Genomic DNA, 26050 nt, shown 5'->3' with positions numbered 1-26050 from the left:
GGGGGCAGATGGCTCCTCTGTGGAAGGCCATGCTGTCGAAAAGCAGCCCGCTGTACCGAGACTCGCTGTTCTCCTTCACGCTGTGGGAGTGGAAAGCTCAGGAGAGAGAGCTGCTGCTCCTCAAGAAAATCACAGACAGAGAGAGGAGGGCACTGCTGACACAACTCGACAAGTAAGACACAAAAACAACCAAGGAGGGAAACATTCAACAACCAAGAAGTCAGTTTTATTAAAGCATGTCAGATCCACATTCTCTGCTATTCAACTGTGCAAACAAGATAAATCAAATGTGGAAATGAAGGTGAAAAAATTCCACTAAAATCAGACATAATAAATGATTTGGTACCATAACAAAGAACATAAGAAGACTAGACTCTGCAGGTTAGAAACCTCATGATTGTTTTGTAACTGGGACAGTAACACCGATGACCCCTCTGTAGACAACGAGTCCACACTTGGGCGAATTTGGACTCTGGGGAAACCCACCTGGGACCAAGCCGAATTCGATCCAAGTTTCCAAGAAGGCCTCACATGAGTTAGCCAAAAACTGGTCGTTTTAGGACCCTTTAAGGGCTCCACAAAGGACCAGTATGAGTAGAATCTGGTCCACTCTGGACCCATGTAGCACCCATGTTTGCAAACAAAATGACATGCCAACCTTTAGCCCATTTAGCCTGTTCTCTTTTGGGTTGGACAGATCCCAACACCAACCAAAATTAAAAGCCGTTACTGGGTCCACAGGTTCAGGACATGTTGGCCCCTCGGGGACATCTGTGGTCTGCTGCAGCAGCTCAGTTTTTAGTTCTGGTGGAAAGTTCACACTAAATCCCGACTTTGAAATGAGTTAGTTTGCATCATAAGATGTGTCAGTGTTTGGTTACCATGGAGACGTGAGGTTCTTCTTAACTAGTAGAGCATGACGTCCAAACTAACCAAAATATTGTCGAGGATATGACGTTTTAACTTGATGCGACCAATCAGTGAGCAGCATTGTTCTTAAGTTCCAGTTTTTCCTCTCGTGTCTGATCGTCTTTCTGCAGACAAACGACTGACGTTAATCCACAAACACAAACTCAGATGTTTGTACAATATAACCAAAGCCACTATGATGAGGCGACAACACCTAATCAGTGACATCTAGTGGTGAAATCTTCAACTACAACATGAGGTCATTTAACAGTCCTCTGTGATTGGACGATGAAACTTTCTGAGCTCGTGAAAAACTAAAGCAGGAGTCAAAACAAAGTCATGAAAACCCTCTTCTGCTCCTCCTCATCGTCGACGTTATCCCACCTTTCAAACACCATCACCATGACAACCATATTATACAGAGGGCGTCGCACCTACTATAGGAGCTAGGTGTAAGGTCCTTAATTTTGGAAATGACTTTCAAGCTAGACTATGTTTGAACTCAGAGCGGCTGACACACAGAGCGCGTTACATCATACATACTTTCACTACGTCATACTCTGAAAGACATCAGAAGGAGACACACAGGGAAGACATCTGATGTACATTTTGAAAAGTATAGGTGGCTTACTTAAAGGTTACGATGTCACTTGTGAATGTGTGTGACCATGTTCAAGCCTTGAGTGTCTATGTGTGTGTGTGTGTGTGTGTGTGTGTGTGTGTGTGTGTGTGTGTGTGTGTGTTTATTTAATGCATGTGTGTGTATCAGCCTGTCATTGATTTGGATGAATGACCTCCACTGCAGAATGTGTGCACCACCACATCACAGTATATTAAATCAGCTGTAGGGGACACACTGCATGCACATCATGTGTCTTTATCTGTTGTTGTTGTTGTTGTTGTTGTTGTTCCTCCACCTTCTTATGCATGTCTGCTTTCCCTCCTTTAAAAAAAAAAAATGATGTCTGCATTGTGTTACCCCGAGCGGCGGGATGTGGTTTCATGCGTCATGTGCCGCTAAGAGGCTTCCCTAAAGCATCACAATGCAGCCAAGTTAAAGCCTGTGGCAGGTGACTCACACACCTGGGACATCACGGCTCATTAATGCTGCTTATCCTTTCAGTCACAAGGCAGATTATGCAGCAGTGCAGGTTGTGTCTGTGCTGTCGAGGCTCATTTCTGTCGCTTTATGGATTCACAACCTCAAAGACTCTGTGCAGGACGAGTAACAGATTTTATTGAAGGTCATGTTATGTTATGTAAACTCCACTAATATGTGTCCCTACAGGTCGATAAACCCCTCAATATATTCACTAGTGGTGGAGAGTAAAGTGAACTGAATATCTTTTCTGATTATAACACATAATAATTATATGTGTGTGTGTGTGTGTGTGTGTGTGTGTGTGTGTGTGTGTGTGTGTGTGTGTTTGTGTGTGTGTGTGTGTGTGTGTGTGTGTGTGTGTGTACAGGCTGAGTAAGGAGCTGCAGCAGAAAGACAAAGTCATCGAGTCTCTGCGTGCTAAACTGAACCAGCATCACACCCACCACCATCCTCATCGCTCTGACACGCCCTGCAGCGGCCGCGCCCTCTCGGACACCACCGACCAATCGGATGATCGCATCTCCTACGTGTCCGACGAGCGCTGCTCGCCCAACGAAGACCTGGAGCTCTGCTCTGATGTGGACGCTGCCAGCGAGCTCGGTCAGAAGGAAACACAGACGTCGTTGTCGTCTGCCAGACTGAGCACGGGTGAGAGAACAGGACACACACACACACACACACACACACACACACACACACACACACACACACACACACACACACACGTCAGGCTGATTCAGGAGAGTTTGTGCACGGCTGCAGAGAACAAACGGGGACCTGGAAATGAAAAGAAAAGACAAGAATCACTGATTTTTAGCACATTTTTATGATCTGATTTCCCAACTTAAGATTCCATTTAGAGGGAAATATACAAAACATGCACACCTCCTCTTTCAGTCCCTGCTTCTTTTTTTTGTCCCTATCAGTTTCCTTATGTTCTGTCTGTATCAGACCATGCATCATTAGTCTGCCTCCATTTTAGCCTTAATTCTTGTAGGAAGTTGAGATCCCTTTTCCACAGCTAATCACAAAGGATCTGCATATTTGCCTGAGTCATGCATCTTTTTTAGTCGACACTGCTGCATAGCAAAGGTAACACTGGCACCACTAATATTGAAATTGCTTTTTAAGGCAGTATACTCAGATATTTGGCTAACACAGCAGAACAAAGCTTTGGACTGATTGGCTCATCATCATTAGCCCCCCCCCCCCCCCCCCCCCCCCCTGCAGCTCTATACTTGGACGGATAAATCAGTTAAATATCTCAAACACTGACTCATTAGTACACACAGTCCAGTCGGCAGAATTTAAAGACCCGGGCAATGTGGTGTTTAGAGATGTGATCAGAGGGCTTTTGAAGTTGTTCTCGTTGGGTTTTGAAGAATACTGAGTGGGCTGGTTACAGGAGTGTTTAGACTGCTGAAAAGGAGGAACTGTTTGGAGAAGTTGGGGTTTGATGCAGTTTCCAGAAATGGTCAAAATATTCTGCTGCAATGTGGAGGAAACTAGAAGGCTGTGAAACCAGCAGACTCTGCAAAACGGTCGATAAATGTGACAAAAGATTATGAGACTGACGGAAATTAAATGTTGTTTCTGGATCTATCGGCCCAGCTTTATATTAGCCTCGGTCTGCATCAAATTTCCACAAGATTTCCACACATCCATTACATATGATGCACTCCTTGGGCTCTTCTCTGTCATACGGTGAAACACACACACACGCACACGCACACACACACACACACGCACACACACACACACACACACACACACACACACACACACACATCTCGCTGGTGTCTGTTCCCTCTTCCTCGTCCTTTAGTTGAAGCAGACTCTGTTCATTTCCAGATCACCTCTCTCACAGCGGCTCCACCTCCCATCACCCGTCTGCCCCTCCATCCATCACCTCATCCCACAGATCCCCGTCCTGCCTCAGCTGTCCCAGCATGCAATGCCCCAACTCTCCATTTAAACCTGCAGACATGCAGAGTCACACAGGTAGGGAATGGAGTCGACCGTCACCTGGTACCTGTGAGCTGCTGCTCTGTGCAATCCTGCTGTCCTTTTTTTTCTTGCCTGATTTTCTCCTTTATTCTTTGAACTCCTCCCCTCCTCTCCTCTCCTCTCCTCTCCTCTCCTCTCCTGTCCTCTCCTCTCCTCTCCTCTCCTCTCCTCTCCTCCTCTCCCCTCCCCTTCTCTCCTCTTCCTCTCCTCTCCTCTCCTCTCCTCTCCTCTCCTCTCCTCTTCCTCTCGTCTCCTCTCCTCTTCCTCTCGTCTCCTCTACTCCCAGCTCCAGTCTTCACCTTTCAGCCTCCCCTGTCCTCATCCCACACTCAGAGGGTCCCTTTGCCCCTCCATCCTCACCCCACGCCCCTACGGAGCTCGTACCAAGGCGGCGGGGGAGCAGGTTTCTCCCTGGCCGAGGTGCATCAGGAGCTGCAGATGCTGCAAAGGCAGCTGGGAGACACGGAGAGTGCGTCAGACTCACCGTACATGCATGAGTGTTTGTGTGCATGGGTTGGTGACTACAGACTCATTTAACAGACTTTGTGCTGCTCCTTTATCATTTGAGAATTCAAATCGCTCAATCGACCGATTATGCAACAAAATGATGAATCAGGAGAATCAGTGAAATCTAATTGGCCAACACCAAATCCTAGACAATGATGAGCTATTTGCTTTGTCAGAAGCGGCGCTTATCCTAAAATCAACTATTTGGGCTTTATGAAGTGGGCTGCTCGTAGTTTTCAGTGTTGCACTTCTTTTTTATTTGTACTGTAAATTGTATAAAAATGCTTTGCACATGTACTTCTTTAGATTGGTGCTAGTGGAATGAGTCTGGCAAAAACTGCAGGCAAACTCCAGCACACGTATTGCCAGTAAATGTTTGCTGATGCATTTTTGTAAGTCAGACAGTGTACAGCTGCGTGCATGCAATTTCGAAGTTTATACTTTGGACAAACATCTTTTTTTTTGAGTCCGTAAAGAATGAAGCTTAGAAGATTTTGTTTCTTTGTTGTGTTGAAGTTAAAAAAACATCTGTATGACACTTTATTGTTCAGGGTCACAGTAGACATGATTAGTGAAGATTGAAGGGTAAACAAACATTTCTTTATGTGTGCATGCTTGAGATTATGGAGTATAGACAAACTCAGTCAGAAGAGTCTGGACACACTCCTGCCCCCTGCTGGTCATTAGGAGGAATGCCGGTCACCATCAGTATGAGGATCTTGATGTTAAAGCTGCTGCATGTGGATGCACAGAGAGTGAAACAGACCAGTTTTATTAATCCTCATCTCCCCTACGACCTTTTCCTTTTCCTCTTTCTTCTTCTCCTCTTTGCCTTTATCTTTAACACACTGCACTCTCTCTCTCATTAATTACGGGCTCCTCATTCGATGCTTAACGAACCCCGAGCAGCCAGCTTATGAAGGATTTGCAGAGATCTTTGAACACTAATGACAGAGTTTGAAATAGAAGAACAAACTGAAAAGAAAAGCCTGCGTCTGTCTTTAACTCTCCCTTTCCTGCCCTCTCACTAACACTGTTTATTTTTAAACCAGACTAAAGTGCGTCTGTGCCTCTGCGTCTGACCTGGAGTGTATTCTTCCTTCTCTCATCTTCTCACCTGATGTTGTTTCCTCCTCTTCTCCTTCAGGGTTTTCAACCCCTCAGTCCAAACCTCTCCAGGGTTTCCCGTTCGCTCACCAGCAGCCCGACTCCTCCTCCTTCCTCCCGCTCTCCTTCCACGGATACCAGCCGTCTCCGTTCAGCAGCGCCACCAGCAGCAGTCTGGAAGCCAGCATGGCGATGAAGGCCGGGGCCAGTCTGCTGGAGAGCAGTGCATTGTGGGATATGGGCTATGGACCTAGACCAGTCAGACTGGGAGCTGACCTGTCTTCAGGATCGTCTGGTTACCAGTCAGGCACCAGTAACACGGGTAAATACACAGTTAGAGCCCGACAACTCTCCCTGGGTTCAAGTATAAAGTTTCTTATTTCTTCTACCCGCTCTGTTCACTGATATCAGAGATACACACTTCACACACACACACATCAAAAGGGAGATTCACACACTAAGCAGACTGCAGCAGCTGAGATTTAACAGCTGTGATGTCGAGATTGATCCAATCAGGAAGCAGCAAATTCCAGTTGCACTGATCAATCAGAGGCAGCCTGTTTGACTGACGCACCCACAGACACACTCACAGAAACACACACACACACACTCACTGCAGGAGATGGAGCTGTACATATACCCAAATAAAACTTTATCAATAAAAAATACAACACATGGTCAAAACAGTGAGGTCATTGAGTGGAAGGAGGAGTGAGCCTGTGTGCTGTGACTCGACACAGACGGAGAAAACTGTGAGCCTGACTCCTCAGGAAGACGTTCTGAGGTGGATTGTTTGGATGGTTTCACATTAGGGACCCGGGCCCAGTCTCATGTTGCTTTAAAAAACGTTGTATCGGCGCATCACAGGCCCATTTCATCCTCTGAGCTGCAGGAATATTGGGCATGATATGATGGAGAAAAGTCTGAAAAACAGAGCATGCAGAGTTGATGTGTGAGGATTGATTATTATTTTTTTGTAGGTTCCGACCTGATGAAGGAACACCTGAGGGAGATCAGGAGTCTGAGACAGAGACTGGAGGACTCCATCCAGACCAACGACCGCCTCCGTCAGCAGCTGGAGGAGAAGCTGGCACGCACCACCACAGAGAAAGGTAGGCGATTGAAGCGGGCAAGAGAAGTGGTTCAGATAGAAGTGATTGTACCTGACCTAAAAAGCCTCTGCATGTTTCTAATAAGCTCCACGAGCAGAAACGTGCTCAAACTAGGATCAATATTGGAGATGCTTTTGAAAAATGGAGAGAGGTTAGAACACAGAAAGGTTTACAGACCCATGCAGAGCTGGATAAACACTGAAGCTTCAGAGTCCACCACATGGTGACCTGAGTGAGCATGGACTCTAGAGAGGAGGGGGGGGGGGAGAGACAGCTCTCTACAATGTTTAGAATTCAGACTGCAGTACCCATTTTAAACACTAGGTGTCAGAGTTACATATTGCTCCTTCAATACTACATACAATAAGTTTTAAATAAAGTTTTGTTGGTTGAATTATTTTTATCAATGTTTTCTGTCCAGGTGCTCCTACCAACATCTACATCCAGGGTCTGGACTCGGTCAGTCAGCTCTCCAGTGAGATCAGACTCCTGAAGGAGGAGAACATCAGTCTGCAGAACCAGCTCAAACAAGCCACCAGAGGTCAGCATTCAATACAAAAACAAACATCACTGACATTTCTAACATCATAATCTTCAAAGATGTGTTCAGCAGATTTCGATATTTTCTGCAAGAATTCAAAGTCCTGGTTTTAGTTTTGGTTTCATTTGGGGTTGAATCCTTCGCTCATCCCCCGTGCTGTCATGTTTCCTCCTGCAGAGGGCAGTAAGGAGGCGGAGCAGCTGAGGGAGGCGTCGCTCCTGGACCGGGCAAGGTTAAAGGAGGCGGAGCTAGAAGCTGTGAGGTGGGCAGAGCAAATCAGGAAGCAGCAAAGTGAGGATGAAGCCCGAACTCATGAGATTTCACAGCTGAAACAGGACAGACTGCGGAACCAGGAGGCCGTCAACAGGTGTGTGTGTGTGTGTGTGTGTGTGAGAGAGAGAGAGAGAGAGAGAGAGAGAGAGAGAGAGAGAGAGAGAGAGAGAGAGAGAGAGAGAGAGAGAGAGAGAAAATGAGGGTTCAGGATCCTCAGTTAATTCATAAGAATAACTTTGAATGATTAATAATGCATATCTCTACGTGTCCCTGTCTTTAGACTCCAGCATGAGGTGAGCGTCCTCCAGCAGCAGCTTTCTGAGAGCCGTAGTTTGGTCCACGGTCTTCAGTGTGAGCTGCAGGTGTACCACAGAGTGTGTGGAGTCCCTGCAAACACACACACAGGTATGAGCTGCGACTGTATCTCCAGCCTCTTACTAACTTTTTAATAGTTTCCTGCAGATAGATCTTTGTATTTGTCAAAAAAAAGGCTACTGAGTGGATTTTGATCAACATTTGTGTCTTTGTTGTTCATAATCAGGTAAAGCCGGAGACGGCGACCATCTGGGACACAGCAGTGCGGCGTTTGACCCCAAAGAGCTGCACAGTCAGCTGGAGCAGCAGCTGAGCAGACAGAGCGACGCGCTGCCTCGGTCCAGGAGGAAACTCTTCAACGGTCAGTGTGGAAAATAAAGTGACTTTTTTAAAACCCCCAAAACAGTGAAATATGTTGTTTAAAGGAGACGGTTTCTGCAGCTCAGTGATGGTAGATGTTTGTCCTTACACAGATAACGTCCCCTCGCCGCCCGTGAGAGACACTGGACTCGTCAGCCCGTCTTCTCCTCTGCACACCGCTCAGAAACACAAAGAAGAAGCTGAAGACAATCAGGGTGAGAAAATCACATTCAGGCCACAATGAGACGGTTTTCACCCGTTCATTAACGTGTCAGAGTTTCATTTGATTCTACTCTCTCCTTAATTTACCTCTTGTTAGCCTCTTGACTCATTTACTTTCCCTCCCTGCAGCCTCGACTCTCCAGGGTCAGGCCCCAGATGGCTCGTTCGCAAACCGTCATGGCCGACACGCAGTGGGCCACATTGATGACTTCAAGGCTCTGCAGCAGCAGATCCTGGAGGGATGCGCCCTCCTCCGAAAGATGGAGGTCGGCCTGAGTTCTCTGAACGCGGCGCAGGAGTTCAGGCTTCATCAGGTGAGGGATGAACAGAGCAGGTGCTGCTGCTGTGGCGCCAAACACCAACGATATTCTGCTGCTGCTGCAATAAGACATTTCAAACGCTGACAAAGTGAGGTGTCTGACTCAAGTTGTCTGTTGTGTCTCTCAGCTTTCAGATTCAGGTTCTGTCAGGAAGCTGCTTTCTGACGCTAAAACCCTCCGACAGATCCTGGAGGAGTCGGACTCTCTGCTCCGGATGTTCTGGAGAGCTGCTCTGCCCGACAAAAGTGAAACCAAACAGGTCAGACAACAAACAACGCTGGGACAGGAGGGTCTTTGTTCCTTTCTGCGAAATCCGCACACCTTATATTATATTTACTTCATGTTATCTGTGGTACCACACTCTCTGAGGTGTTCTGACAGGAACATTTTAGATCCAGGAGGAGAGAGCTGAATAAGTCTGCAGCACTTAATGTCAGACTGCAAGGAAATATGTAGTTATCAAGACTTATTTAATTTATTATTAACTTGATAAAACTTAAGTCAGTGCGAGTTGAATGCACTAGTCACGAGAACATTTGAAGATTGTATTCCGGACATGTGAAGTTTAAAGGTCACATATTATACAAAATCCACTTTTCCATGTTCCTCTAACTCTAACATGTGTCTCTAGTCCGTCTACAAAACCCCTCAATGATGAGAAAAGTCCATCCTCTCCATCTTCTGCCTGCTCCACTTTTCAGAAAATGTGTGCTCAAAAAGGCCGTTTGGAGATTTTCCCTTCATGACATCACAAAGGGCAGTAGCCCCTCCCCCAGGTGGGTGACACTCCCACAGCTAGGTGTTTGTTCTGCCCTCTGAGTCTGCCTTCTCACCGTAAACAATAGGACATGGAGCGAGAAAGACCGAGTACACCCAAGCCCTTCCAGAGAGGGGGCGTGGTCAGACACAGCTCATTTACATATTTAAAGGTACAGACACAGAAACAGCCTGTTCTGAGCAGGGCTGAAATAGAGGGGTTTATAGACATGATCAAATAGAGGATCAGAGTGGATTTAGAACAAGAAACTTCACACACATGTTTTGAGGAGCTCTGAGACTTATTTACACTGAAGAGGAGGAGGAGGATATGTGACCTTTAATCAAAATGTATTCACTAGACAACATCCTAAAACGATGATTTTTTCCAAACGTTGATTTCTGCAGCTTCATGATTGTTGTGAACTTACACCATATGTCTGTGCTTGTTTTAAAGGATCAGTCTCTGAGGGAGGAGGTTGTCTCTCTGCATCTGAGGCTTTCCGAGAAAGAGGAGGCTCTAAAGGACGCCATGGAGAGAGTGAAGAGCTCCAACCTCACCAAAGATAGCATGGAGCACTTTATAGTCAGCCAACGTGAGTCACTGATACTCCTGTTGTTCCTCTTACATCTTATACAACCACAACACTGGATTCATTTTTACTAAAAGACCAAATTACTTTTTATGTAACAATTTTTAAATTTTAGTTCTTATTATTCATGCAAAGCTGTCTGTTGTTATTTGATCTCTTCATGATTTTAACCCAACGAGTTCTAAACATTTGAAGATGTTTTATCGTGAGCTTATAAATAAATGACTCTCCTGATTATAAGCAAAGTTCATTGTGAAGAAAGGCGGTCTAAACTGAAAGTCTGAGGCACTGCCTGTAGCCTCAGACTTCATAAAAAACACAGAGATGACACATAGACCTCAACCTTTAACCTTTTATTTATCTGACTTTTTCCTGTTTCTTCATTCTCAGTCTCAGGACAGCTTCAGATAGACAGCATCTTGTATATTCACTGCTCATCTGAAACCTTCTTTTAATCAAATGTATGATAAAAATGTCGACTTACAGACGCTCTGTGTGTTTGTTTACAGTGTCGAGGACCCGGGACGTGTTGAGGAAAGCAAAGACAAACTTACAGGTGAGTTCAGCTGGATCACGTTAGTCCTGGTTTTAACATATTTTGTGCCTGCAGGTAGGATGAACTCGGCTCATGCCTAGTTTTCTCAACAAGCAGAGACAAAGCCACACACCTTCTCACCTCTCTCCCACTGTGTCTCTTTCCTTTGACTCCTGCTGAGGCTCCTCAGGAGAACCAGCTCAGGATTTCCTCCCTGCACCGCGCCCCTTTCACTACTCCCCCTTCCCCTGCCTCCTCTTTTCCATCCTCCCTCTCTTCCTCCTCCTCCTCCTCCCCCTCACACCCCTGGCTCAGCAAAGGTACAGTCCCCTTGCTATGCTGTGCACTCTTCAGCCCCCTAACAATGCCATGAAGCTGCTTGTGTTTGTTTGAAAACCCTTTAAATAACGATAATTTCCCGCTTTCAGCCTGTGTGACTAAATTTGAACAGGAAGAAGGTCCAACAAGTTGCAATATGACAAACTATCAGGGCCTCACATGTCTGCACAGAGATTTTAATCACTGAGGAACATTATTTTCAAAAGTGATTTTAAAGCACACACATCGATATGAGCAGAAATAAAGGTGAATAATGTATGCATACAGATTTGAAGCCTACAGAGGCAGATACATGAAATGAGACAGAGAGGGAAAGACTGGACTGAGGGCTTTTGCAAAGATAGTGTGTTGGCTGCAGTGTGTGTTTAACTCAAAGGAGAATGTAAAAACATGTTGTGTTCGCTGAAGCCGTTATCCACTGGAGCTAATGTTTTCAAGTTACTAATGATTCCCTTAAAACCACTAATGTGCACCATACGTGTTGGTTCAGTCCTTTAAATGTTTGTTTCTATTATCAAGAGTGATGGAGTTTGCTTTGACTAAATCATGCATCACATCAAAATCAAGTTTGCAAAGTACGTTCACACATGCAAGGAACATGTCCTGGTGTTTGGGTGCGAAAAACGAAGAAAACATCAAAAGAAAAGGAAACATAAAAGAAGAGTCTTTGACTTGTGTGTGTAAATATGAGCCATTTAAAACACAAGGTAGCACATTTAAATGATAACATGGTGAATTGACTTGAGCTTTTAGATTTATTTTCTAGTCTTCTGACTACTCAAAGCGCTTTTACACTGCAGGTCACATCTACACATTCACACACTGAAGGTAGAGGCTGCTGAGTGAAGAGTCCATCAGTATTAACTCATCCATTCATACACATTCACACACTGAAGGTAGAGGCTGCTGAGTGAAGAGTCCGTCAGTATTAACTCATCCATTCATACACATTCACACACTGAAGGTAGAGGCTGCTGAGTGAAGAGTCCATCAGTGTTAACTCATCCATTCATACACATTCAAACGTCGCTGAAGAAGCAGTGGGAGCAACTTGGGGTAAAGTGTCTTGCCCAAGGACATGTGGGACATGTTGCTGCAGAAGCTGGGGATCAAACCCTCGACCTTCCAGTTTAGAGACGACCCATTTAAAGATGGTGGCACGTTTAAAAACCCTTAAACATGCTTAAAAATCAACATATGCATCATGAAAACAGAATCAAAACAGACACAGTAGATTTAAATTAAAGCATGATGCGAGGTTCTTGAAGTGAATCATGACGAATGTGAAGTAAGGTTATGAAATGACAATTTTCTCAACGTCTCCTCGTTTGTGTTTCAGGTGAAAACGCCGGAGGCTTCTGTGAGCTCGCCTTCTCTCCTGGTTGGGGTGTCATGAGGCCTCTGACTTCCTCCTCTTCCTCTACTGTCCAGGGAGCAGCGCATCACCACGAGCGCCTCCTGCAGTCAGTGCTCCTGTAGTGCACCAGCCCCAAGCTCCTCCTCCTCATAATCAACATCTACAGTTCAAATAGAAAACGCTGTAAGGTTCTGGCTCTCTTATTGGCTGGAGGAACATTTCAGTTGAGTGACGTCCGTCTGAGTGTAGAGGAATGTTTGTGTTGTCAGATTTCTGTAGGTCGCTGAGAGTGACTAAATGTTAAAGAGTGTAGTTTTTTATTATGGGTGAGATGTGTGTGCAGGTGCTGAGAGGAGAGGACATCAACTGAAATGTTTTTTCTTCTTCATACGAGACCAGACTGAGCTCGGCTGAAGTTGGCTTATTATTCAGAGTTTCTAATTTTCCCACCTTTTTTACAAAGACCTGAGTGATGTCGCCCGTCTGTTACTGCAACGATGGCGGTCTCCATGCTGGAAATCTGGTCTCACCATGACTTTCAGGGTGTGCACAAACCAATGTGGGTCGTCACCCTCGATTTAGTTTTGGTCTTTTTGCCTTTACTCCAGAGGAAAGTGGATAAAGGAGGTAATCAGGGAGAGACATGCGGGAAAGGAGCCACAAGTCGGACTTGAACCTGGGCCTGCACGCTTTGAGGACTTCAGCCTCCATACATGCGGTGCGACCTATCGGCTATACGTCCCTACGTCCACTTTCTCAAACAGTCTATGGCTCGACCTTTACATTATTTAACGTTAGGTTGGTTTGAGTCGATAAAAAACATCAACACAACAACTTTCTGCTTTTCAACATGATAATTTGTCCTGGTTTTGCAACACAAGTGGAAGATATCCCTCTTATCTCTTCAATCAGATGTTCAGAATCAGAAGCCGACTTCAGCCTCGTTCTTCAGCAGGGACTCAAGGAACAAAACTCCACATGACACCAGCAGGAAAGGGGCTTTAAAAAAAAGAGCCAAAACCAAACTGCAAAGTGCTTCCTGTCGGTCTCTGTCGAGCCTCATGTTTGTAGTTAAGCGTGTAGAATAGTTGCATGTGCTTTGAGCAGCTTGTGGAAACAAAGCCATACTCTCTGATGAAACAGTAGATTTTGATTAGTCCTCATTGTACAACAAGTGTCATAAAAATGGCCGACTACTGATACAACACTGATAGAACTACCAGTAGGCAGTTTAGTCATAGCTGGTAGACGATGTTTCCTCATATTTACTCAGATTTAAATCTCCAGATTCATCCACTCCAGAGTATTACTGTTCAAAAAATAAAAAGGAGTCAGTTCTCGTCAGATATTTAAAAAAAAATTAAATAAGGGTCCAACCCAGTTTGTCCTGCTGAAACACAAAACCTGCAGAGATGGAAAGCCTTCTAATGAACCAGTGTTATTAAGATAAAACAAGCATGAGGTACAGACCCACAGGAGAAGATTGATTAATGTAAGAGTGCACGGTCCAAGAGAGATGACATTTCAGCTTTAAAACCAGAATGCGGACCACACTTTTTTATCTTTTTTTAATATAAATATTTAGGTGTATTTTTCTTTTCATGCTTAATTTGTGAATATTTCTACTTCCCTAGAGGTGACAATCACTTTCAAGACAACAATCAATTCTTAGTCATCTTTAATTTAGGATGCTTTCTCTGAATCCTCTGCAGGATCTCTGATGCTCACTGTGCAAATCATCCTTTCTGGAATTTCGGTATTCTACACTGGCTTTCTTTCTTTTTGAGTTCTTCTTGATTTCTCTGTATAGTAGTGTAGCTGATTGTTTTCTGTGCATGAACTGTGGCGTCAACGCCCTTTATATTACTTTGATGAAAAATATGCAATCTTTTGGGTTACTGTGCAATAATAGCCTTTATAGTTTGCATTTTGTGGATGTTTGGGTTGTTAAAGTGCCATGTTTTCTGTTCAAGCTTAGATGATAATCTCCAGCTTTTTGACAATCAAGGAGTTTTAACGGGCCTCTCATTTTGAGCTTAAAGGTCACATATTATGTACCATGTTCCTCTAACACTAATGGGTGTGTCTAGTTCCCCCAATGATGAGAAAAGTCTGTTTTCTCTGTCTTTCACCTGCTCCACTTTTCAGAAAATGTGTGCTCAAACAGGCAGTTTGGAGATGTTCCCTTCATGACATCACAAAGGGCAGTAGCCCCTCCCCCAGGTGGGTGACACTCCCACAGCTAGGTGTTTGTTCTGTCCTCTGAGTCTGCCTTCTCACCATAAACAATAGGACATGGAGCGAGAAAGCCAGAGCCACCCAAGCTCCTTACAGAGAGGGGGCGTGGTCAGACACAGCTCATTTACATATTTAAAGGTACAGACACAGAAACAGCCTGTTCTGAGCAGGGCTGAAATAGAGGGGTTTATAGGCATGATCGAATACAGGATCAGAGTGGATTTAGAACAAGAAACGTCACACACATGTTTTGAGGAGCTCTGAGACTTATTTAAGGAGTATAATATGTGACCTTTAATGTGATTTAGTGTTTAAAACAAAAAGTGGAAAAGTAGCATCATAAAAACGCACTAGAGCTACATATTTATAAAAGCAATAAGATCAACCAAAGTGGAAAACTTGCGTATTGATGAATCAGGTGTACAAATAGTTGAAGTTGAAGTGTTTAGTTGTGTTTTCTCCCGCAGGTCAAACTCAGTGTCTTTCTCAGTGTCTGTGTGGGTTCATGAACCACAGCTCATGTATGTACAGATTCAAGACGAGAGCGTACATCAATGCAAGTTTTTATTTGATGCTGTTGGACAAAGGCCAGCTGTATTTCTATGCATGTTCTCTTTATAAAAAAAAAATGTTTTGGGGTAAAAAGAAAAGAACCTTTTTAATAAAAAGGGACAAAACAACATCTGTCTCTGTTTTTGTTTCTTCACATCAGGTGTAAAGTAGAATTCAGCTCCACAGGTGTTTCAAGCAAGAGCAACAGATAAGGGTACAAACGGCAAGGAAAGTTCATTTATTAATGCTGCATTCAGGTGCTGCTCAGCTGGTCCCAGTTTCCGCGTTGGGAAGTCGTTCTTCTGACTTCAGTGTGTTCACTTAGTTTCAGTTTGGAAAGTCAGAATGTTGTAACAACAGCAACAAACACCGTTGATGCTACGAAGAAGGAGAAGAAGACACGTGAACGTCTCTGTTCCAAGTTATAACTGAGCAAAAAGTTAATATGCAATACGTGAATTATTAAAAAGTATGTTAACGTTCACAAAACACATTTTGATTTTCAGCTCTGAGGAAAATCAGTCTTTCAAAAAATACATTTTGATCTTTATCAAGCTTCTTGTGTCATATCATAGCATCAGGATTTTCACTGATATCTTTCTTCATATAATTCAGATTTAAAAAACAAAGACACTCCCACTAAGACTGGATAATATGTCTTTAATATGACTTTACATTTTAGGCACGTTTGTCTCCCAGTAGATGGCAGCAGACTCCAAACAATCAAATATCATAATTCTCATTGACATTTTTCTGCACATACACACAGAGCGGAGACTTCCACAGGTAGATACTGAACATGAAATATAAACACAGTATTACTGAGCTTTATTTTGATAGTCACATGTTTCAGGGTTGACACATGGCTCGCTTTGTTTGTGGCTCGTGAGGAATTTTACATGAGGAAATCTTCACTCAGACTGTTTTCAGAGAGTCAAGTTGAAACTCACAACAGGAAGTAGGGTAGTTTACCTTTAAAAGTAAAGCAGCATGCTTCTTAATCAAGGCATGGAGACATACACAAAACACAATACCACTGAAATGAGACCAAATGCGTTCAGTGACGATTCTAGAGTCTGTTGGGGCCCTAGGCAAAAATCAATTGGGGGGCCCTCCAACCAGCGTTCATCCAGCTAATGCTGACTCCTCTTCCTCTTTTTTTCCTTTCTCTTTGTCTCTCTCCGATAGACGGCTTATTCCTCCTCATTTGTCTTTGGTGACTTTCATTGGCAGACTTTAGTTTTCACATCAATAATACATGCAACGCTTAGCAGGGCAACAAGAGTAAGAGCTGTCAGATGGTGCCCCCTAAAGGAGGCTTCCTACTGTCATTGCAAAATTTGAACATTTTGTGCCACTGCTTTGGTTTAAGTTTGTCAGCTCTCAGCCCCCCCCCCCCCCCCCCCCCCCCCCCCCCTTGCTTGTTGACAAGCAGCACATCTGAATGCGTTGATGTTATTTGAATTTATAAAGTTAAAAGAACAACACATTTCTATGGTATTGTGTTCACCGTGAAACAAACAAATCTGCTGTTTTTCTGAATTAAAGAGTTTACTATCTTTCATAGGGCTGCCTGCCAACATTTAACTGCCCAGAAACCGGTCTTTCTTTATTATTATATGAAATAATAATAATAATAATAATAATAATAATAATACATTTAATTTGTAACGCACTTTACATTTTTGCAAAAAAATCTCAAAGTGCTACAGGAAAAAAAAGAAAAGAAATAAAAACAAATTTCATCAACTAAGCAACTAACGAAACTAAAAGCACAAGCAGAAGGCTTTGTTAAAAATGTGGGTTTTTAGGGCCCTTTTAAAAGCATCAGCAGACTGTATAACGTGATAGTTGATATTTTTATTTTTGATAAACAAGACAATATATGCAGGAACCTAGCGCTTATATACAATATATGATTACTACAGAGACCCTGAAGACCCAAAAAGTAAACAAAAAAAATATTGTGTGTAAAAAAAATCAATAAAAAAATACTTTTTGGGACTTCAGGGGCTCCGTAGATATATGAGATGAGCTGAGATTCAACTTTATTGTCATTACACATATACAAGTGTAGAGTAACGAAATGAGGTTTGGCATCTCACCAGAAGTGCAAATAAGCAGAAAGTGCAACAATGTACAAGTAATTACAAAATTTACAGATGTAGACTAAAAAAAAGTGAATTATTGGGTAAATATGGATGGCTGGATTAATGGGATGCTATAGATATAAATAAATGCTATAAATATAAATATAAGTATATTCTTAGGATTATAATATACAGTATAATGTAATAATAATATAATATATATATCTATACATATCCTTAAACAATGAATACACATTAATATTTTAAAAAAAACAAGATTAATCAAATTCAAAAGAGAAGATTCAAAATAACAATATCGCTAAATAAACACCTCGTGCTTTTGTTTTGGTAAGGTGAACCGGATGTTGAATTCTCGTTCTCGCCGGCTTGACGTCACAGTTACCGCGATAGAGTCAGGAAACAGGCAGAGCCGTGCCGTGTGTCGCGGCTGCAGTTCGACACAGAGCTTCACCCGGCGACTACAACACGGAGCTTAGCTTTTTACCTGAGGGGCTGAGGATGGAGGAACACATGGAGAGGACAGTGACGGCCGGATAAATCACCGGGGACGGTAAAAAAAAAAGAAAGCCGACGGGATTCGGGCGGGATTCACCTGGAAGCGACCGTTAGGCGCGCGGACAGACCTGTCACGGTGTCACGGTGTTTCTGGGCAGGTAGACGTTAGCTGTTAGCCGCTGAGCTAGTCACGCAGCAGGGAGCTAACAGCAGCTAAGTTACTAACAAAGTTGTGTTAGTTGAAGTGGAACACAGAGCATCATGGACGTTTCTCTGCAGGACACAATGATAAACCTGTAAAATAAACCCTTTTTATTGTCTTCAAGGACACACTGACGCATCGTGCCGCAGGTTTGATTGACAGCTTGTCAAAAGGCGGGTTATCCAGATGTGGAGTCGGCATGAGAAGTGCTGCAAGGGCTCTCTAATTTAAGCACATCTGCTGCAGGCCTGGCTTCTGCCCGGGGGGATGAAACGACTCACAGCTCAACAGACTGCATCAACAAGCGAGGTGTCACTGAGCCTGTTTAACCCGCTGCAGTGAAGTCACAGAGTCAGCAGCCACAACACAAGGAGGCTGGACCAAACCTAAACACACACACACACACACACACACACACGCACACACACGCATACACACTGTGTGTTGAAGTGGAGCATGAAGAGGACAGAGAATAAAAACAAGAGGAAACTGTGCAACATGGATCAGCAGCTGAGCGGAGGGGAGGACAAAGATGCGGTGAGTAGTGAAAGTCATGTATTCACAGTGATCACAACATTTGTTTACAGTGACAGTGTCTGTCTGTGTCCTTGTTGAACCTGTCAGTCCACGCACAGGGCTCGAAGAGAACAGACTGACTTTTATTGTGAACTTTTCTGTTGCTTTAACTCAAATGTAGGGAGCCTCTGAAGTCACGGAAAGTAAACAATCATTTATTGTGCGCACAAGATAATAACTTCTGCAGCAGAAGGTAATTATCCTGCGTGACAAGTCATCATCTCACTTGTGTGCACAACATAATTATCATATTCACACACTTTAGATGTCAACTGGTGTGCACAACAGCACACAAGTTGACAAGTTGTGGTTAAAATAATGAAATGCTAAATGACTGGTGAATACATTTAGTCATATCTGCGATGAAATCAGCTAAGAACGATAATCACTGGATATGCTGATATCGGCTGGCTGATTAATCAATCGGGCTCTTATACTGATTTGATAACAGGTGTATGTCTTCGTCTGCTGTGTCCTATAATCAACAATCAGCTCTCTGGATTGTTGATGTGGAGTTGTGCAGTATGCTGCTCTTTGTGCACGATCTTGCAGGATTGTTGAATTTTCTCATTCCAGAATTTGGTTTTGAAATCTGAGTTAAAGATCTGATGTCAAATAGCCGGACTGAAATCGCCTGTTTAGATTGGATTCATAAGAACATCATGGCGTGGAGAAGAGCCTGACAACAGAACAATCTAGCAGTGTGTTCATCCCATTGTAGGCAGCTTAATTATGCTAACTAGTGAGTGTTAGATTCTGCATGTGCATGATTTTAAGCCTCAGTTGAGGATGACATAGTGGTGGAATGATGCCTGCAGCTGGTGTGCAGTTGCATCGGTTTTTTGAGTGAGGATAAGGCCCCCTAGCTGCCTTTCTTAAAGACATTTGTCAGTCAAATATATCTGCATCATTTGTGGCGATTGCCTGAAAACGGCTGAAAATATCACAGATTGCATCAAAAGTGTCTGAGGACACGGAGTTCTGAATACTGTGCATGCCTCGGCTTATGAATTTGAATGTGTGTGTGAGTTCGTGCGTGTGTTGGGTTGCAAGGGGAAGCGAGTGCAGAGCGGGTTAGTGGGGGAAGTCTGAAGTGCACTGTGACAGCTAATCTCTGCTCTGATGGTGAGTGAAGATGATGCTTGTGTAATGACTCAGTGGATAGATTAACATCCACTCTTTTTGTCACGCATTAGTTATTTTTCTGTGGCATTGCAGATCAGTGAATTTAAAAGTGGAAAAGCCAATGATTACCACTTTGCCAGCTGAGATAGGAGATTTATGTTGAATGCTGGAATAAATTTTTAGGTGGTTTTTCCACCAATGTGACAAAAGATTGTCAAAATGTTGATACCTGCATATTATACACACCAAGTTTTTTTTATTTGAATGATCCAACATGTCTTGGTAGCTTAAAAGAACTTTAGATCGTCACTCATATTTTAGAAACCAGAGCCGCCAAGAACATAAGGGTGGTTTCACACTAGGGACCCAGGCCTGGATCCGAGTATGGTTGACCCCAAACGTACCATACTCGGGTACGGTCCATGGAAGATGTGAATGCAACCGCGCTCAAAAAGGAAGTGGACTGCCAATTCTAATCGGCCCTGTGTCTTCAAAAACTTTGGTATCCCTGCAGCACGGACCCACTTCATCCTCTGAGCTGCAGCGTAGATGTGGCCCTATAGGAAGAGGGTCGTTGTTGGGGTCTCAGAAGTGACAAAAACATCCACAGTTAGCAGGATGGACTCTAAGTTGTTGCCACGGGTGTTTCTTCTTCTTCTTCTTTCTGCTTTTTGGTGGATTTGCAAACCAACTATGTGCATACCACCACTTGTTGTATTGGACTGTGCACATGTCCTCGGGTACTGGGCGATGTTACTACTGTGAACGAAGACCGGAGAGGGAGAGGGGGAGCAATCGTGCTTGAACGTGAGAGATAGAGATCCATTCAAATTCAAGAGTCAGCTCATACTGATGTTTCTCATGTCCTTGTGGCACCTCGGGATGATTTAAAAGTTATGTTCATGTGTCTTATTACACAGTTATTTGAAGTCCTTTAACTGTAGACAGAAGGGAATAAAACTCATAAACTGCTTTAATAGAATCGGCAATTTCAAACACTTCACACACAAAGCCTGTTTTAATAGGCCGGTCTGTGTTCAATAGAATCTTTTTATGTGTGTTTGATTGTGAAGATTTAGACTTTACGAGTCTCAGTTTGAAATTAAAGTTGATATGTTTCTTGTAATAAGAGCTGCTTCCAAAGATGAAATCATTGCTGAAGCTCATAGCTTCACATTTCTGCATGAAGTCATGTTCTTCAGGCTCCAGACGTCCGATCAGTCTGACTCTGTCGTGCATTAGCCCCGCACCGCCCTGCCTTCTGGGATGGATGTGAATAATGAGGGATAAATGATGTGGTTTGACCTCAGCTGTCAGCTTTTAAATATTTCAGTATCAGCACTTTGTCCTAAAATCAACTCAACAGTGGAAAGTTAGAATTCTTGAGCCAGGTTGGAATCAGGGGAGGGAGGTGTTGAGTTTTAGGGAATGTGCTTTATTGTGTCATGGGAAGTCTGACAGATGTTTTTGAGCTGCTGCTGTTTCGTGTGTTGTTTGTGTGAAAGATTAGGAGCAAACAGAGCACCAGACGGAGTGTTTTTATCCACGCATCATTTAAAATGCTGGGTAATGTTGAGTTATGGACCTTTAATACTTTCAAAATCAGCTTGTATGTCTCTGTAAATTTGTCCAAACAGATTTTTCTGCAAATAGTATGACAATGAAAATGGCTTCAGATAAAATGTACGGTCATGAAGTTAAAGAATGATTTTAGTATTTTACAACCTTGGGGTTATTCTTTTCATTTTTTTGGGGCACTAAATGACCAGAAGAAGAATGACCTTCAGCCTGCAGCAACTAACCAGGCTGTAATAGCTGAAACACAGTCCCTGGGAATAATTGAACCTGAGCATAGTGTGTCTAGTTCTTGTTTTTGGTGACTGACTCACTGGCTCATACTGTGAATTTAAGTGTCTGACAACATTACTGATAAGTTCCTTACTAATGCAGACCTTTCTGTTTAACTCTAAGATCCCTTTCAAAACCAGAAACTGCCTTTGCTTCGCTCTCTTCAAAGCCACCATACTCCATTAACAAAATCAGTAATTTTATCTTTCAGAGGAAGGGAGTTCAACTAATCAGTGCCGCCCTCTCAGGCCACAAAATATGTCTTGTGCTCAATGCCGGGTACAGGCTGTACCATTTTAGGCTGCACAGATAAAAGACGATTGGCTGTGGTATCTGTGGTCGTGGCTCCAAAACGGGGACCCCACGTTGCTCTGTGTGAGAGAGGATGAAACGTGACAGATCTCTCGGTCTTGTAACCAACAGACTGCGACAGATTTCTGAAAGTGTCAGAAATTTAGGACGATCATCTCACAATGTGAATGCCTCTACGATCTACGTTAACTAACTGACAAATATAAATGCAGCATGAAATGACGCACTAATCAGGGTGACCACAATAATGAGCTCTCTTTATAACACTGACATGATGCATCCCAATGTGGCCTCTTTTCCCTCTCAACAACACTGTCCACATTTTTCTATTCCTCCTCTTGAGCACATGAACGCTGCTATAAGAGCGGCACACTGATGACGCTATTGATGCTGTGTGTTCACTCGCCTCCCAGCTTACCGGTCACCAACTCATCGCACAGTGTACATGCATGTCGTACCCAACGATCTGTGTCGCACAGTGTGGCTGCAATAAACGTATACGATTGCAAAAATGGCAGAGTGTGTAGGAGGCATAAGGTTTGGTTATGAAGTCTTGTTCAACTTCACATGTGGGGAAAGAGAAGATCCATTTCCTGTAGGGAGGTCACCTCAGAATTATGTCCCGTCTGGGGATAATAATCTAATGGTCATGAAAGGTGTTTTAGGGGTGGAACTGGAGAAACAAACTGTCAAAATCTTCATATATCCTGAAGAAAAAAAAATTCTCCACCTGACAGCTGAACTTAGCCGTTCAAAGCGTCTCATCTGCCCCTCTGTGGTGCTTTCCACAGGCTCCCAGCAGCTGATTGGCTGATAGAAGTGTCCCTCCTCGCGCCCTCCTTGGTTGTTTCCATACTGGGGTTTCTCTCTGGTCCTGACCCATCCCTGTTTTACTGCTCGCTTGTGCTCTGTGACACGGTTAAATAGGAGCAGTAAAAGCAATGCAGTCTCTGCACACAATAAACCCTGTCAGACATTGTTCCACTGCAGCCGCCTGGGCCACTTTTATTGCAGCTGTGTGAGCAGAGCGCCCCACTTCCTTTGCCTTATTGTTTACTCTCGCTTTGAAAGGTTGCTGTGTTGTATTTGCATCATATTCAACAATAAAAAGACTGATCCAGCACAGCCTTGTCATAACAAAATGTCAAATATTTGTCTGAAAGTGCACCTCTCTTTGCTTAAGATATTTGGATATTCATCTGCGCCTTCCTGCAGTTTGCTTTCCTTTTGACTTTTCAGTCAAATCGCCCTTCTTTCTTCCATAGTAGAGGCCGTTTCCTCGACGTCAGGATGGTGTTTAACATCATTACTTTATGTTTCTGTGACTGTAGCAAACAGTAGAGCGTGCAGATGACCAGGAATTGGCAAAACACTCACAATGATTTGCTTTGGGACAATGAATCTTCTGATCAGACATTACCTGATTGAAATGCTAATTATCTGCTGTTAAAGGCAGGGTTGGTAATTTCCTCCAGATACACTTTTTAAGATTTTGGTTGAAATTGTCTTTAGGTTCTGACAGAAATGATTAACTCATGTGCTCTGAAAAAAGATATAGAGTTTTTTTCCCCCCTTTAGAAAAAGAGCTGAGTGAAAATTCAAAAAGCTTTAATGCCGGTTAGACAATGCTAACTTGACAGTAGCTGTTACTTTTTCTTCCTCCAGGTGATGCATGTTCTGCAGCTGTATAAATTTCCAGCGTGAAGTTAACTGTGATTTAAAGAAGTTGTGAGAGAGTAACAAGCCCCTGACTTCCGAGAAAAAACTTCCGAGAAGAAAAGCCTCCCGGGATTTCTTCCAGAGATGGGAGGATAATCTGTGACATTGCTGTATTCATAGAAGATGATGTTCCCATGTGAAGCCCCCCCAGCAGGGAGATGCTAATTAGGTCTGACTGAAAGTAGACTGAATAACCTGCAGCAGATTAACAGTGTGTTGTACAGTAGAGTTAAATAGGGGGAGGGGGCTGTTGTGCTAAACAAAGGATTTTCACTGCAAGCAACAAGCTGCAAAATCCTGATATAATGTTGAAATTTAAAGGCGTGGAGAGTCACGACTTCTAGGAAGATTCCTGTGTTAGTTTTCCTCGTGTTTAAAATGGGTACTGCAGTCCAAATTCAAAACATTGGAGAACCTTAAAAGCTTTCTACCTTGGAACCTGGGGCCGTTGGGGCTCTGATGGTAGAGTCAGTCATCTCTCAATCAGAAGGTCAGGGGTTCAATCCCCAGCTCCTGCAGCTTACATGTCTGATCTGATGTGTCTTTGGGGAGCACGCATAACTCCAAGTTACAAATTGTTGTATACGTACCATAACCATTATTGTAAAATAGTCATATTAATTAAATTCCCAGATGTATTTGCATTATTCTGTGATCATCATTTATAATAATCATGTAAGAGTTCATGATTATAGCCACAGACTGCCCTTCTTTTGAACCAGATTTCCACAGACAGGAACATGTCGGTGTAAGAGTATGATGCGTTCCTGTCATACCACCTAAACTATCTCCGGAAACTTCCTGGACAACTCCTGCAAAATGATCTCTAGAAAAGAGCGGGGACCCTGTATCTCATGGTCAAATGTTCCAACTCAAAGCACTTCCATTGAAAGGTCTTGTTTTGGAAATTTACAGGTTATTCTAAGTGTCTGACAACATTTCATGCCCACAGAGATAGACCACTTTTTTTAAGCCTAGGGTGCATTTTTTAACCCAGAAATAGCAGTTACAGAGTGTTCTTTTCAAAGCCACCAGACTCCATTGACAAACACAGTAATTAGACTTTGCAGGATGGGGCATTTACTTGTCTACCAGTATTTTGATTTGTTACCTTTTTAGTGTCATTGTGTGTAACGTACATATTTCACTGGATCCAAGCCTGCCATTTAAAAACTCCAAAGTCAAACAATAACACACGAGGCAGCAACTCCCTTTGTTCTGTCAGGTAGTTTAAGTTATAAAAACATCATACGCCTGTGAATAAAAGTTCCCAAAATATGTTGAAATGAATACCCATTTATTGTAGAAAGCATGTGTTGTATTATAGAAGGAAACACTTGCACTACAGACACTCCACAAATGGATGTCGGTGCTCTCAAAGAAGAACTTAAGACATACAAAAAATATAATTCAGTGGATGCTTTCTACAAGACAGGAAGCAAAGACAATACTGGAGCACACAAATCACTTATGGCAAATTGAATAAAGGTGCAGAGTTTGTAAAGTTTGTACTTTTGTTGTATTATTACAGTGGCCTCAGTGTGACAAACAAAAGGAGCAGAGTGGATGAAAGAAGATCAGACAGGATCTGATGTTTAATTGTTGTGCCATGCTCGTTCCCGTCACAGAAACATGAGAAGCTTTGTGTTTGACAGAACGAGAAGCTTCAGTATTGGCTCCATAAACGTTGAGTTTCTCTCCGCTGTGCAGGAGCGTAACGCTCACACACTGACAGAGCAGATGGCTCGGACAGCTTGGGCGACTGGTTGCGATGAACAGTGTTATCCAAACATCTCGTATTTCCTATATCAGCACTCACATTTATTTGGATTGCAGTTTATGTGATCAGCGTTCCCCTCCTGCATTCACCGGATTCCAGCTGCAGCTCAAGAGGGTTTTAGGTAACACGAATGGAGGCCGTGCAATAACAGAATGAAATCACACCCGCCCTATTTGATCATGATGGACAAAGAAATGTGTGTTTCTTCCTCTTTTAAGAAATCATCATAGAAGTAGGAAAAAATATAGTTTTGGTTTATAGGTGACATATCCTCCTCCTCTTCAACCAGTTTAAATAATTCTCAGAGCTCCTCAAAACATATGTGTGAAGTTTCTTGTTCTAAATCCACTCTGATCCTGTATTTGATCATGTCTATAAACCCCTCTATTTCAGCCCTGCTCAGAACAGGCTGTTTCTGTACCTTTAAATATGTAAATGAGCTGTGTCTGACCACGCCCCCTCTCTGGAAGGGCTTGGGTGTACTCGGTGCTTTCTCGCTCCATGTCCTATTGGTTACGGTGAGAAGGCAGACTCAGAGGGCAGAACAAACACCTAGCTGTGGGAGTGTCACCCACCTGGGGGAGGGGCTACTGCCCTTTGTGATGTCATGAAGGGAACATCTCCAAACGGCCTGTTTGAGCACACATTTTCTGAAAAGTGGAGCAGGCAGAAGACGGAGAGGATGAACTTTTCTCATCATTGGGGGATTTGTAGACAGACTAGAGACACATGTTAGA

General features: G+C 43.3%; 2 protein-coding genes across 7 annotated transcripts in view; both read left to right on the top strand.

Annotated features, from left to right (window-relative positions):
* The window catches only part of pde4dip (phosphodiesterase 4D interacting protein), a 44887-nt gene extending 29612 nt beyond the window's left edge, over positions 1–15275 (top strand). For 2 of the 6 annotated variants that reach the window (XM_065955556.1, XM_029281348.2), the window contains 16 exons: positions 2379–2659; positions 3863–4012; positions 4305–4487; positions 5673–5954; positions 6613–6744; positions 7166–7285; positions 7463–7652; positions 7839–7963; positions 8100–8234; positions 8347–8448; positions 8585–8769; positions 8903–9034; positions 9989–10127; positions 10634–10680; positions 10850–10979; positions 12338–15275. In XM_065955556.1, coding sequence (XP_065811628.1) covers positions 2379–2659; positions 3863–4012; positions 4305–4487; positions 5673–5954; positions 6613–6744; positions 7166–7285; positions 7463–7652; positions 7839–7963; positions 8100–8234; positions 8347–8448; positions 8585–8769; positions 8903–9034; positions 9989–10127; positions 10634–10680; positions 10850–10979; positions 12338–12477 — 2473 coding nt within the window. In that variant the 3' untranslated portion in view covers positions 12478–15275. The remainder of the gene's footprint in view (positions 1–2378; positions 2660–3862; positions 4013–4304; positions 4488–5672; positions 5955–6612; positions 6745–7165; positions 7286–7462; positions 7653–7838; positions 7964–8099; positions 8235–8346; positions 8449–8584; positions 8770–8902; positions 9035–9988; positions 10128–10633; positions 10681–10849; positions 10980–12337) is intronic. The other 4 variants (XM_065955552.1, XM_065955553.1, XM_065955554.1 and 1 more) reach the window with 4 other exon arrangements.
* A 2380-nt stretch (positions 15276–17655) lies between these two features.
* mast2 (microtubule associated serine/threonine kinase 2) overlaps positions 17656–26050 on the top strand; it is a 160886-nt gene continuing 152491 nt past the window's right edge. The window contains 1 exon segment of the mRNA XM_065955551.1: positions 17656–18490. Within this exon segment, the coding sequence (XP_065811623.1) occupies positions 18410–18490 (81 nt within the window). The 5' untranslated portion in view covers positions 17656–18409.

This window comes from Labrus bergylta, chromosome 6 (genome assembly GCF_963930695.1).
Source record: "Labrus bergylta chromosome 6, fLabBer1.1, whole genome shotgun sequence".
Lineage (NCBI taxonomy): Eukaryota > Metazoa > Chordata > Actinopteri > Labriformes > Labridae > Labrus > Labrus bergylta.
The sequence above is the reverse complement of the archived record's forward strand: the minus strand, read 5'-3'. Positions and strand labels throughout refer to the sequence as shown.